Source organism: Felis catus, chromosome F1 (genome assembly GCF_018350175.1).
Source record: "Felis catus isolate Fca126 chromosome F1, F.catus_Fca126_mat1.0, whole genome shotgun sequence".
NCBI lineage: Eukaryota > Metazoa > Chordata > Mammalia > Carnivora > Felidae > Felis > Felis catus.
Genome location: NC_058384.1, coordinates 35,438,542 through 35,451,349, shown reverse-complemented (window position 1 = coordinate 35,451,349; position 12,808 = coordinate 35,438,542). Strand labels below are relative to the sequence as shown.

The window sequence follows — 12,808 nt, the reverse complement described above, 5'->3', positions numbered from 1 at the left end:
ACTTCCCACTATGGAGGGAAGCACCTACGAGGCGACTGGGCCCATCCCCGGTAGCACACAGCCCTTCCATATCGGGTCGGAGTACAGGGTGCCCAGGGACACACGTGAGTGGTGATTCAGAGGAGCAGCTGTCGACACACTTAAGGCACCTGTCCCACTGTGCCAGGCGGAGGCGAAGCCAGCTCCTGTATTTGGCAGATAGCTCATTCCTAGTAGCAGTAAGATCGCGGCAGGGTACGGCAGAGTTACGGGGCCAAGCGGAAGGAGAACCGTCACATGGGTTTTTAAAATCAAACGAGTGGCCTTTACAAACGCCCATCCGACATCTTTCAAAAAGGGGTAGAGGGATAACAACAGCAGTGACCCCACTCTTACATCCAGCTCAAGCTCGATGAAGACCAATCCTATATGGACGTCAGAGGGTAGATAAAATTCCTCAGGTGGCTCTAGGGCCAACTTCAGGATGGCAGATGTCCCCAGATGGGTTCCTTTGCCCCTCTTCAAAATGAGGACAGATGGGTTTGGGTTTTTTTATCCTAATACTTGGATCCCAAAGACCGTCCTAAGAGCAAGACGTGCCCTTGGAAGGGCGAGGACACGGGGAAGCCAGGAGGGAGTTGCGGGGAAAATGGGCATGTCACTAGATAAGGGTTCAGGGAGGGAAGGCAAGCTGTGTGTAACCATGTTCTGTTCGAGAGACATCGCCTTTACCAGGGGTGAGGATGTAAGAGGAGGTACTCCTGACCCACCTGTGTTGATCATCCTTGTGTTGATACGAAGGCCTCAGTTTCCTACCAAGTCTTACTTTATAGGTAGCACCAAGTGTCTCTATTCATTAGGAAAACTGAAAAAAATTAAGTGGTCATTCCCAGGTTGTCTTGAAATACACGTATGAGGCAGCTCAACCAAATATAGCGTGTCAAACCAGTTCTCCAGGAAGGGCCCTCTCTCTTCAGAAGAGTCTGTAATAACGTATGGCTTGGCCAGTTGTGGGAGTCCCTATCAGCTCCAACAGACCAGGTCTTTACCAGGGCCAGGAAGGCACCAAGGTTTTGGGTGTGTGCATGAGAGTATATACAGAAACTGTCACACCCACCTCCCACATACCATGACAGGGTGGAGCCATTTGTTGTCCTCACCTTAATCTTTTCATCATTTTTAGAAATACCATGCTTTGACAGTGCTGGGTCCCTAAGGACACAGTCCAGAAATTCTCAGCAGACCTCAAGGGCACCTTTCCAACAACAGTTCCCTTTATCTGCTCCTCACATCTGGGGATCCTAGACTCCAACCACAGCCACGAATAATATTTATTTCCTTAGGGGAAGCAGGGGTCATGTCTAGCTGTGTCTAATTTCCAAGCCTGTATCCACAAGCCTACGACGCCTACTCATAGTACCTCCTTTTGGCATTTTCTCAAGCTGTACAAAGCGGTCAGGGAATTTGGATTAATAAATGAGTTACTATATTGCTACTTTCTGAAGACACAGTAGAAAAAACAACACTCAATATGGTCTTGAACAACATTTAATCTCTCTAGGCTTTGGGGTTGAGCCTTTGATGGTGACTCCTGATCCACAGGGTGCTGTGTAGACATACAGAAGCACTGCTTCAGGGAGGCAGCGTGCAGCATGGCATGAGGAGCCGGGGTCCCGGCTCTGTCACTGAATGGCAGAGTGACCGCAGATGACTCCCTTCCCTTCCCCAACAGCGTGGGTCACAAGAGTCTTGTCTCTAAGATTCCTCCCAGCTCTGATATTCTGTGAGTAACTAGCAGAGAATGTATGGTGTTGCCTTCCCATAGGAACTGAAAAAAATCTATGTGTAGTAGCATAGGTAAGGCCTCAAACAGTTCTTTGGTATTTATAAAGTCTCTGGGCTCAGACTCCCATCTCACTGTTGGCCCGGCCCTGGGGTCAGTCACATGCAGGCTGAGAGTGGGAGCGGAAGAATAGGAATGTCCCCGGCAGGGGCCACCGCACGGTTTATTATTATAAATGCATCAAGCCTGTGGACAGGGGTCCTTCCCAGTGGCCGTGTGCTGTGCGGTCACCCATCTTGCCTTCGCAGGCCAACCAGAGCACTTCTGTTCTCAGTCAATGGACAGATTTAGCTACAGGGACGCGCCCTAACCTTGGGACCGGGGTGTCCAGAAGTCCAGAACCAAGGGACGAGCCAGTCCCCTTCCATGCAGGGATTCTGGGAGACCCACATTTCACATGACACTGCATTTGCCTAATGTCCCCAGCACATCCATTGTCTCAGCTGACCTTTTATTCCTCAGACTCAGCCCCCCCCCCCCCGCCTTCTCCCCTTAGTTCTGGCTGGGCTGAACCCTACCCAGTGGAAGAAAATCTCCAACACAAGCAGAACTCTGAGCAATGACTCCTTGTGTCATATAAATAGCTTCAATGATATATACAGCCTATAGTACATGGACACACACACACACACACACACACACACCGTCTTGTGGAAATCATCTTCAGGATGATTTGGGCAGGCACTCAGTGACACAACCGCTCTGAATATAAACACGTGCATCCACTGGAATCCAGTCTCTTCCACCCCTTTGCCTCAGAGAGAGGTGCACACTGGAGAGAAGCCCACTTTGTCCGAGCCCCGGGCTGTTGGGTGGGAGAGGACCTGAGCCTCCTGTATGGCAGAGGGTGAGACGGGGATGGCGGGGCCATGCTGGTGGCCAGTGACTACTCCTTCAACAGTCCTAGCTTCCTCAGGGCCTCCCTTCGGTGCTCATCCGGGACTCCTTTTGGGGAGATCTTGACACTGACACAGGGGGGTCGAGGCAGCTTGTCGCGGCTCTGTCCTTGGAAGGACAGGCGCTTGGTGCTCTGCTCCTGCTCCAGGTCAGCCAATTTGCCCACCTGGATCCCGGCGAAGTCCTTCCCCGTGCCCAGGGAGGCAGGCCGGGGCCTTGAGTTACGCAAGACGCTGGGAGACATCTTGTCCAAGAAGGAGCCCTTACCCAGAGAGGTGCTGGTTTGGGGACTGAGGTCTTTCTCGGCCGAGAGGTAGCTGCTCAGCCCTACACCCGAACGCTCCAGAGTGTTGGACTTGAAGCTCATCTGTCTCAGGCCAGGGACATTGCTCTCGGGGAGAGTGAGCCCCGAGTCCGCCTTTGCCTGAGCCAGAGGACCACCTGCCCCGGGGGCTTTGGGGATAGGAATCGGCATGGATTTGGCAGCTGGAACCTTGCCTGCAGTGGGCTCCCGGGCAGGAATCAACCCCTTGTCCGGAGAAGAACCCTGAGCTGGAGTCGGAGCCGGAGGCTTCGCTGGAGAAGGTCCCCGAGTGGGAGCGGGAGCCGGAGCCTTCCCTCCGGCAGGCGCAGCGGCTGTGCCCTGAGCAGGCCGCGTCGGCTGAGCCGGGGCCGGGGCCGGAGCCGGAGCCTGGAAGGAGGCCTGGGCATGGGTCTCCTTGAATCGGGTGGAGCTGGTGCGTTTACTTAAGTGGGGGCCAGGTTCATCCTGGTCCTGGGGGAGCCCCAGCTTCTCCAGGGCCTCCCGGCGCGCTTTCTTCTGCTCCTGCAGCGAGGAGGAGGCCAGGCCGGAGTCTCCCGCGGTGGCCTCGGAGTGGCGAGACAACCAGTGGTGGGGCTCACTGTGCAAACTGCTTCGGCTGCTCTTGAGAACGATATTGGGTGGTAGCTTCCGGGGCTTGGGAGCTGTGAAGGGCGCTGGCCGGGCACTGGGGTCCCCCCCTGACGGGATGGGAGCATCTCCGGCTCTCGCGCTCTGCGATGACGCGGCGGGAGGAGGCTGAGGCTGCCCAGGTCCCCCTGTTGAACCCTTCTCACTGGCTTTTTGGGACATGGCCGCTGAAGGAGTCTCCTTCCTCTCCTGGGGGCTGAGTGACGAATGGAGCCGGGGCGTATGGCTCTGCAGCCCTGGCCTGGGGACGCCCAGGCCGCCTTCCCCACGCTGCTCTGGCTGGCTGTCCTGAAAGGCCTCTGGTGGGGGGATGGGTACTGTGTCCAACCCAAGGGCAGGCGTCGGGGGGCCGGCCGGAGCCTGGCTGGGCTCACCGCTTTGGCCGGCCTGCTCTCTCTTGGGCTCTGGGACAAGCCCCTCAGGTTCCCCCGGGATGTGGCTATTCGTCTGAGTGGTGCTTTCCCCGGGGTTCCGCTTCCTGCCGATGTGGATATTTCTGGGGAGGCTATGGGAGCCAGACCTGAGGCCCAGGCCTTCGGGTTCAGGCAGATGGGGTGAGCTGGACTGAGTCCCTGTCCTTGGCTCCGGTCCTTGTGGGATGATCTTCTCCCCTGGATATCCTGTGAGGGCCCAGGAGAACGGGCAAAGAAGAGTGGACAGAGGTGAGAACCCTGCTGCCCCGGGGCAAAGCTAATACCTCCCGAACTCTGGTCTCCACTTAGCAGTGGGTTTTGTTTTGGGTTGATTCGTTGCTCTTCAAGGAGCCGCCCTGTTGCATGGCTATCATTCACACTGACAGATTGATCTGAGCAGGTTCCCTTCAACCTAGGATTACTTTTTCACGATGGTTGGGGAAAGAGCAGCCTCACGTAACTCCAGGTCCTTGACTCGGGCTCCTTCTAAGCTTCTACAGAAGCACCAGGGAGGGGGAGAGATTCCCTCTAGCTATCTCGGGGCTCCCAAGCAACTGAGTCCATGAGCAGCGGATTTGCTCTTGATTCGACCAGACTTCTGCCTTCCTCCACCTTCACTTTCTATAAACACGTGAATGGCTCTGGAATGGCCACAGCTGTCCCCACACGACTGAGCGACATGGGGTCTTTCCTTCCAGCAGGTGCATTAGGCCCACGGACCAGGGAATCAGCCTCAGGGAGCAGTGAAGCCTTTGTCCCCAGTTACGCCTCTATCTCCATGGAAGTTCTAACACACTGTCAGTAAATATTTGCTAAACGAATAAATCAATGATTGCAATCCTGATAGCAGTGGGGCTGTCTTCAGGAGTAAAGTGCCCCCCTCACTCTGGGACATATGGCCCCACCCTCATGGCCACACTCATGTGCCATCCTGTCCCCCTTCTACTGAGCCTCAACACCACTGGCTTTCCACCCCCTCTCACAAGAGCCTCAAGGTGCCACCCACTGAAGTTCAGGGGGCCCTTCCCCCTTATCTCTTACAGCCTCATCCTCCTGGAGCATCCAGATTAGCTCTCCAGACTCACTTCGTGTCCCCAGAGCAACCACCCACCCTTCCCTGAACCCCTCCCATGAACCTCTGCGGTCACGTCTCTTCAGCGTTTCTGCGAGAGAATGAGAGCTAGTCAAACCCTTTTCCCTCCCAGGCCTCTGAGACTTCAGAGAAAGACAGAGGACGCCGGCTTGTCCGCAGTCTCTCTTCTGCGGGACATGGCTTATTTCTAGCCAGGGGCGTGGAGAGGAGTGCTATCGCTCCTTCTGCCAATGACCTTCAGAGGAGAGGGAAAACAGGGTGCAAAGCAGCCACAAGAATGTCCTGGCTTTCTGGGTTTGTTAGCGGTGCCACCCCAGATGGTCTCTCTTACCCTGAGGAGCAGGCTGGGTGACGGGCAGGGCTCGGGGGCCGCGGGGAGCTGTGTCCTGTTCAGACTCGTCAGTGGACAGTCCGCTGTCAGCCTCAGTGTCCAGTGAGCCGATGGTCTCCTCCAGGAAGAGCAGACACTCCTTCTCTTCTGCGGACAGGAAGTCGTAGCTGCAGTCACTCTGGAATGAGGCGTGGAGGACAGAGAGAGAGGGAGACAGGGAGCTGTGAGAGGGAGCTCCGCAGAAACTGGTGGGGCTGAGAACCACCCCGAGTCCAGAAGGAATGCTGAAGGGCTGGAAACCTTTCCAGGAGGCGACTCCGCAAGTTTGCGGGAGTTGTCTGTCTCCTGAGAAACCGCGGGCACCGGACAGGGAGGAGACTGGCGGCTGTGGGCCCACCAACACCCAGTGCTGGGCAGGCAGATGGCAGCTGGCCTTTTCCACCCAGTCCTGGGTGGGATGCTTAGGGGAACAGATCAGAAGCAGTCCCGGGTTCTGATTCCAGTTCCTGTGTGTGACCGGCATAAGCATATCCCTCTACGTGTCTCCGATTTAGCTCCGAATTACATGGGTAACATAATGACTTGACCTTAAACTTCAATGGTATTAATTTGTCAGAGTACTTTTGCACACTTGATCTGGTATGTCAAGGACAGTATAAGGACAAACAGGAAACGCAGCCAGCCACTGGCTATCAGGCCAATGGCAACAGTGGTATGAGTAGCCACAGATAAATTTACCAAATAATTTACACTTGACTTTGAAATGCATTCCATACAGGATTTTTTTTTTCCTTTGTGTATTTACTTTCTTGATGGCATTTGGCTCTGGCTAACATTCAAATAAGTGTGCATTTCTTAAGCAAATATTAACTAGAGGCGGGTAGGGTGGAGAAACCGGACGGGTATGGGAGGAGGGGAAAGGAACTTAGTGTGAAATATCAAGTAGATATTAAAGTAAATAACCGTCATGATGAAAAAGCACATAGGGGTATTTGGGGAAAAGTGTTACGGCCCTTTTAAATGGTTGCTGCCCACGGTCAGCAAGGCCAGGAAGATCCATAGGATAGTTGCTCTCTAAAGTTGAAGGTTGAAGGGAAAACCAAAGGGCAAATGGAAATGTAACAAATTTGGCCTGAGTTCCCTCCTGGCATCTATCTCATCCCTCTTCCTAATATTTAAGATACTTCAGAGTTATATATTCTCCAGACCCACTCAGATGGCCAGGAAAGATTTGAGACAGCCCTAAAGATACCCTAGGAGATGGTTGTTGGAATAACCCCACCAGTTCCCCTGACTCCTGCAAGGGCCATCTGGCAGGCCGACCTGTCAAAGGAAGCTACAAATGTAGCCCGTGGAAGCCCTGAAGCCGATTCCAGGGGTTCCCTGAACAAAATCTTCTTTACGGCCCTCTTCTTCCCAAAATAGCTTTGCCAAAGATAAACCAACTCTGAATTTCTCTTTTGTGGAGGATTCACCTTGCAGATCTTTAATCCGTGCCACACTCTGTATCCAGTGTTATGTAGCTGCTCGTATTGGCCTCAGCCTAACAGAAACAGAAAGATGTCTCTGTGGTCCCACCATCTCAGGTCAACAAGAAATTATATACGGACTGCCCACGCTTTGGATTGTGTGTGTACGTGTGTGTGTGTGTGTGTGTGTGTGTGTGTGTGTGTGCTGCTTTCTCTACTCCATTTTCACATATCAAAACTCACTGGCTGTATTAAAAGTCCTTGACATTTGGTAGAGATCCTCAGCATCCTTAAATTTTCAAGTACCTCTGTAGGATATAGAGCAATAAAGTATAAATTCTCAAGGGTTATTAGGTATGCAACGAACACCAACAGCAAAGGAATGTTTCCATTTGGACGTAGGGCAGATTTACTCTTTCGCACCAGCCTTACAACAACCTTGACTTAAATTCATCCCCAGAAAAATTACAATTTGTTACCTGCCACTCACAAACAGTTAAACACGATGACTTTGGGCGATTCTGAATCGATGCTCCTGGATAAGGCTATTTCTTTTCTACTTAGAGGCATGTGCTGAGTGTTTTGTGTTTCACACGCATCTCGTTCACTCCCCCCCCCCCCCCCCCCCCCCGCCCCAGAGGATTCGGTGTTTACCTTATATCCCACCTTAAAACGGAGGAGACTGAAGGTTACAGAAATTCAATAATTTGCCCAAGGCCACAGAGCTTATAGATCGAGAACTCAGACCGGCTTGGCTCCAGAACCCAGGCTCCTAATTACTCTGTCCTCTGTGATCTTGGTAAAAGATTGAAGGCACCCTGCTGGCTGCAGGGAGGCTTCAGGAATGTGAGTGCTATGGTGATATACCCTCTGCTTTCCACCAGGACCTCAGACCACTGGCCCTCGCTCTCACCTCAACTTAGCCCCCCCCCCCCCCCCACCCCGTGAATGAAAGCTGGGAGCAAGTCTCATCTCATTGCGCTTTGGGACTGTCCCACCCTTTCTCTCGAGAACCTGGGTGACTCAAAGGCAGAAATACCAACCGGTGTGATTCACTCTCTGACAAGGAAGATGAAAGCGAAGGAGCAGCCAGGCGGGCGGGTGGGCAGGGCGGGGCGGGGCGGGCGTGCAGACAGAAGCAGGGGGGGCGGGCTGCAGGGCGGAGAGTACGTACAGATCCAGAGCGGGTGGACACGGTGCTCATGATGCTGTCGCAGCTGCCGATGCGGGTCACGGGTTCCGAGCCAGGCCCCGCTGGCCACAGCTCGCTCCTGGGCATCGCCTGAAGCAAGGTGCAGGGGCGGTGAGAGGGGCTCCCAGAGGGGAAGTGAAGGGAAGTGAAGAATGTCCCAAGCCGGCCTGAAAAGACAAGAATCAAAGCCACGTGTGAGCCGAGCGGAGGCTCTCTGGGCCAGGCTCTGCCCAGGCCCCCGGGGCGTGGCGGCAGGGACACCAAGCAAGCAGAGAGCTGGAAGGGGCCGTGCACGGCGGTTCCCCACACCTCCCCGCCTGCGTGGAAGGACGCAGAAGCGGGCTCACACACATGCAGGAGGACGGGCTCAGCAGGTGCAGAAGCAGTCTAGCCAGAGAGGGAACTCCACACTTGTCTTAGCTGCTTTTTTTCTCTGCGTCGGGGAGCTTAGGCTACATTTCCAGGACCACAAGCAATAAATAGGAAGGGGTTCATAACGTGGGTTCTGGAGGAAGTCAGATCTGGATTCAAATCCCGCTTGCATTTACAGTTATGTGACTTGAGGCAAATTACTCTTTGACTCGGTTTTTCTCATTAGGTAGGGTTAACGCAAGGATTACATGAGAACAGTTTGCACAGCTTAGTTGGAAGTAAATGCTCGACGAATAAAGGACTAACTGCTACTGTTCTTGTCATAAGAAAAAGACAAGGTCCTTCGAGGATCAAAGTAAACTGACGTAAGAGAACAAGAGTTTAGAAAAGAAGGGTTTGGGTTACGTGGGGGAGAAAGAACAGGGCCCTCAACGACACCAACCGCATAGGGTTGCCATGGACATATACTGAGATACTTCACGTAAAACACTGTGCAGTAACTGTTAGCTGCTGTCGTAGCCAATATCATCAACAGCCCCCGCCACCAGGGCCACCATCATCTCCGTGGTCTGGGAACCTCCTACGTAACTCACACAGGTTGATACAAACCCAGTTTCCCTCTTGTGTACCACCCACTCTGAGGCTGCACTTATTTTCAGCAAGGTTCCCTAATGTTTGTCAAATAAACGAGAGAAATGGCCTGTGTAGCTTCCTCCCAACTCCAACTCGTAGGGAAAAAGAGTTTCAAATTCACTCTGCCAATAGTAAGAGCAAAGGAAGGCGGTACCATTTTCCTTCTGAAAACCGCAAAGTCTGGAAAGGCCAGATGGGGCTCTCCTATGTTGAAATAAAATTCTGGAAAAATTAAGTTTAAAAGCCAGTTCCAAGGTCAGATAGGGAGTTTGGAGAGAGCTAGGATTAGAATCTATATTTTTCCTGTGACACCATTTTATATTTTCTATCACCTTTCCTACTCCCCACCCCTCTCCCCCTTTACTAAGTAAAATGTCATAGAAAAAAATGTGTTCAATTGGAGATCTTGGGACCCGGGGTTTGGATTCCAGGGAGGTTGTCTCTTTGGCCTCTACCCATAACTTCTTCCATTGCCAAGTCAGGTTTGGGCTGTGCTGGGTGAGTCAGCTGCCAATGCTGTAGAGCTGACCAGCACAAGGCCGATTTGGGGGGAAGGTCTGCAAATGGGACAGGTAGGGAGGGGCAGGACAATGGGGAAAGAAGAGGAAAAAATCCCAATGAGCCAGACACATGGAGTTCATAAGGGTCCAGAGCCTCTCAGGAGATAGGGACAGGACCACAGGGGACAGACACACCAAAGGAGCCCAGTGATAAATCAGCATTGGGTATGATAGCTCTTTAGTCTTCTTTGTGACGTTTCTTTCCCAATACCCAGAACCCCAAAGACAGAAACATGAGGAGTCACGTGGATGAAGTTCAGTCTCCTCAGCTATCCATTCCATTCATGACGGCTTAGATTCAGAGGATGCTAACTCATCCCTAACATTCTGTAGGGCTGAGGCCATTATAGCAAAAGAGATCCATTTCTCATAAGCTTAGGCACACAGAAGGCACTCGAAAAATGCTGGATGAATAAACTTGCCATCTGTTCTAGCATCTGTTGAGTTAAGCCGGTTGGAAGACCACTTTTTTTGTTGTTGTTTTTGCTCTATTATTACAGACTCTTAAGTAGTTTATTTCCCTGAGAATATACGACTCAGTGGAATTTGGACAATGCCTTCAGCTAAACTAACATTCATGAGCACCTAACAGGGATGGGGCAAGCAACACTTTATAAGACAAAGGCATTGCTTCCAAGCAGTCGGTGTAAATCCAAGGGTCTAGGTTTGGGCTCCAGTTTTATCAACATTGGAGCAATAAATATTAGTACTGTATTAATCACTGTAGTTAATACAATGTTGTGAATGGGTGACCAGATGATGCCTCTGCCTTTCAAAGACAATTACCACCCTGTTCTTCCAAGTGCTCTTCAGACTTTATGATGGATTGCTAGCCTCTCCTTCCTCCCAGGGCAACCCATCACACTTTCATTTTGGAACTAAGGATAGCCTACAGTAGCTGGGAGGGAGAGAAACAATATGAATGGCACTGCTTCAAAAACAAAACAAAACAAAACAAAACAAAAACACGGTCTAGCTTACACTTTCAGATATGCCTATTAGATCTTCCAAATAGCCCGATAACTTAGGCAACGTGCGGTATTTTCTTCTTTGACAGATGACAAAGCTGGGGCTCTTTCTACTGGTGTCTCCTAAGGGAGGTAGCGAATGACCTACAACTGCATGAACAGGGCAGCCTGTGGGTCCCGGTCCCTCCAGAAGGCATCGCGGAGATGGCAAGAGGGCCACGTTGTACCTGAAGAAGGGCCATTGGCTTCCCCTGACTAAACACTAAAAGCCCTAAGATCACCTTTCTCCTTTTACTTCACACCTGAAACCCTCTAAATTATCTGGTTCAGCTTTGTGCTTCCAGGCAAGCTTTTTGCCCCAACAACAGATGTTTCCAGAGTAAACAAACGCCACCAAACGCCCCTGGAGATCGTGGCGTCGGGCACTGCGTCATCACCGCAGAGGTGACTCTGAGCCTGCAAGCAAAGTCGGATGAGTGCTTGCATCCCGGCCCCGCACCTAGTTTTCTGATCCAAAGAACATGGACTGTAAGAATCTTCTCTTCTTCTTCCCCTTCCACTCCCTCTCTCAGCGCTCTGGCCTGACCTGGATGCTGCATTTCTATCCACCAACTTTACAACCTTGAAACTTGGGGGCTCTTTCAGGGCAGCCATCGAAACTTGAGGTATTTTGACCTGATAAGAAGCCTGAGAAACAAGCAAAACGCTCAGGGTGAGAGTTTGGTATCTTTTGACCCTTGACCTCTTTGGGGGATCTGAGAAGAGGAGGAAATGGGTGAAGGACATATGCACAGCCTATAGTCAGGGCCACTCAGGCAAAAGCGTGTTAAATATTAACTGCTCCACTGAAACCGGCCAAGTCTTGGAGGAGAGTAAATAAATAGCATTTGGAGTTCTGGCATGGGGCAGGGGCCGGGCTCCAGCCCCATTCCTGTTTGGCTTCTCTGTACCTTCTAAACAGACCCAAGGCCCCCTTGTCACCCTCCTCCCGTGAGCCCAGCTCCGTATCCTCCAAGAGCTCAACCTCTCTCCCCACTGGTCAAAGAGATTTCCTATTTCTTTTTTTTTTTTTTTTTTTTTTAACGTTTATTTATTTTTGAGAGAGGGAGAAAGACAGAGCGTGAGTGGGGGGGGGGGCGGAGAAAGAGGGAGACACAGAACCAGAAGCAGGCTCAGAGCCCGACGCGGGGCTCGAACTCACAGACTGTGAGATCATGACCTGAGCCGAAGTCGGACGCTTAACCGACGGAGCCACCCAGGCACCCCAAGATTACCTATTTCTTTCAGAACAAGTATCTCTCCTTTTTGCCGACTACCCAGACATATGCCTCGGGCTTAGGAACATCCTAAGAAAAACACCAGGAAGGACTAAAAGCTGCCCTGTGTGTACGTCGTTCTCCGTGAGCACATGGGCAAGTTTCCGAGTGTGTTTAGTCAACGCTAGAATCTCCTATTTCACAGATGGGTTTCAGGAAAAGGTGGGTCGAAATATCTTCTGCACAGAAGAGCTCTGTCTGACACTTACAGGCTATCTTGTCACCGACAAGTTCACCATCTGCGGCAGCCCTCGGTCAATGAGTTTGGGGGGCTGGTCCTGCGGTGTGGGCTAAGCTGAAACCAAGCGCCGGTTGCCAGGACTGGAAACCCACTATATTTGCTCAGGGCTTGTATGTGCCAGGCCCTGGGAGCCTGGTGCTGGGGTCTCCCCACTTTGCTCTTTCCTGCAGCAAGAGGAAAAGAGGCAAAGTTAGGGACCAGGGTGTTAGCCCCCTCCCCTCCCCGAGGTGGATAAAGCTACTCTGAACTGACTTCTACAGGTGAGCCTGCCACACAGACTGTCACCTGAAGGAGGACCACCGTAGGGGTCCGGCTCTTCTTTGTGGACTCAGCCACACTACTCTGGCCTGAGCCCCCCGGAGAACTCCCGCCCAACTCGAGGTACTACTGTGAAATATTATTAATGTGGGTGAGGCCCCGGCACAGCGGGTGAGGAGCTTTGTGTTTGTCAGTCTCTGTGTCTAACAGCAGGCAAAGTCGGAAAATTGAGTCAAATCCAAAGAGACTCCATTTTGCAACCAGGTTATTCATGGGTTTTCGAAAGGCGAA

At 52.1% G+C, this 12,808-nt stretch overlaps 1 protein-coding gene across 12 annotated transcripts in view; it reads right to left on the bottom strand.

The window, feature by feature from the left end:
• Positions 1-1,511: 1,511 nt before the first annotated feature.
• YOD1 (YOD1 deubiquitinase) overlaps positions 1,512-12,808 on the bottom strand; it is a 32,761-nt gene continuing 21,464 nt past the window's right edge. For 8 of the 12 annotated variants that reach the window (XM_045049257.1, XM_045049258.1, XM_045049256.1 and 5 more), the window contains 3 exons: positions 8,152-8,336; positions 5,509-5,686; positions 1,512-4,291 (listed from right to left, as the gene is read on the bottom strand). In XM_045049257.1, the coding sequence (XP_044905192.1) occupies positions 2,709-4,291; positions 5,509-5,686; positions 8,152-8,336 (1,946 nt within the window). In that variant the 3' untranslated portion in view covers positions 1,512-2,708. Of the gene's footprint in view, positions 4,292-5,508; positions 5,687-8,151; positions 8,337-12,227; positions 12,424-12,808 lie in introns of all 12 variants that reach the window. The other 4 variants (XM_023247862.2, XM_045049262.1, XM_019821913.3 and 1 more) reach the window with 2 other exon arrangements.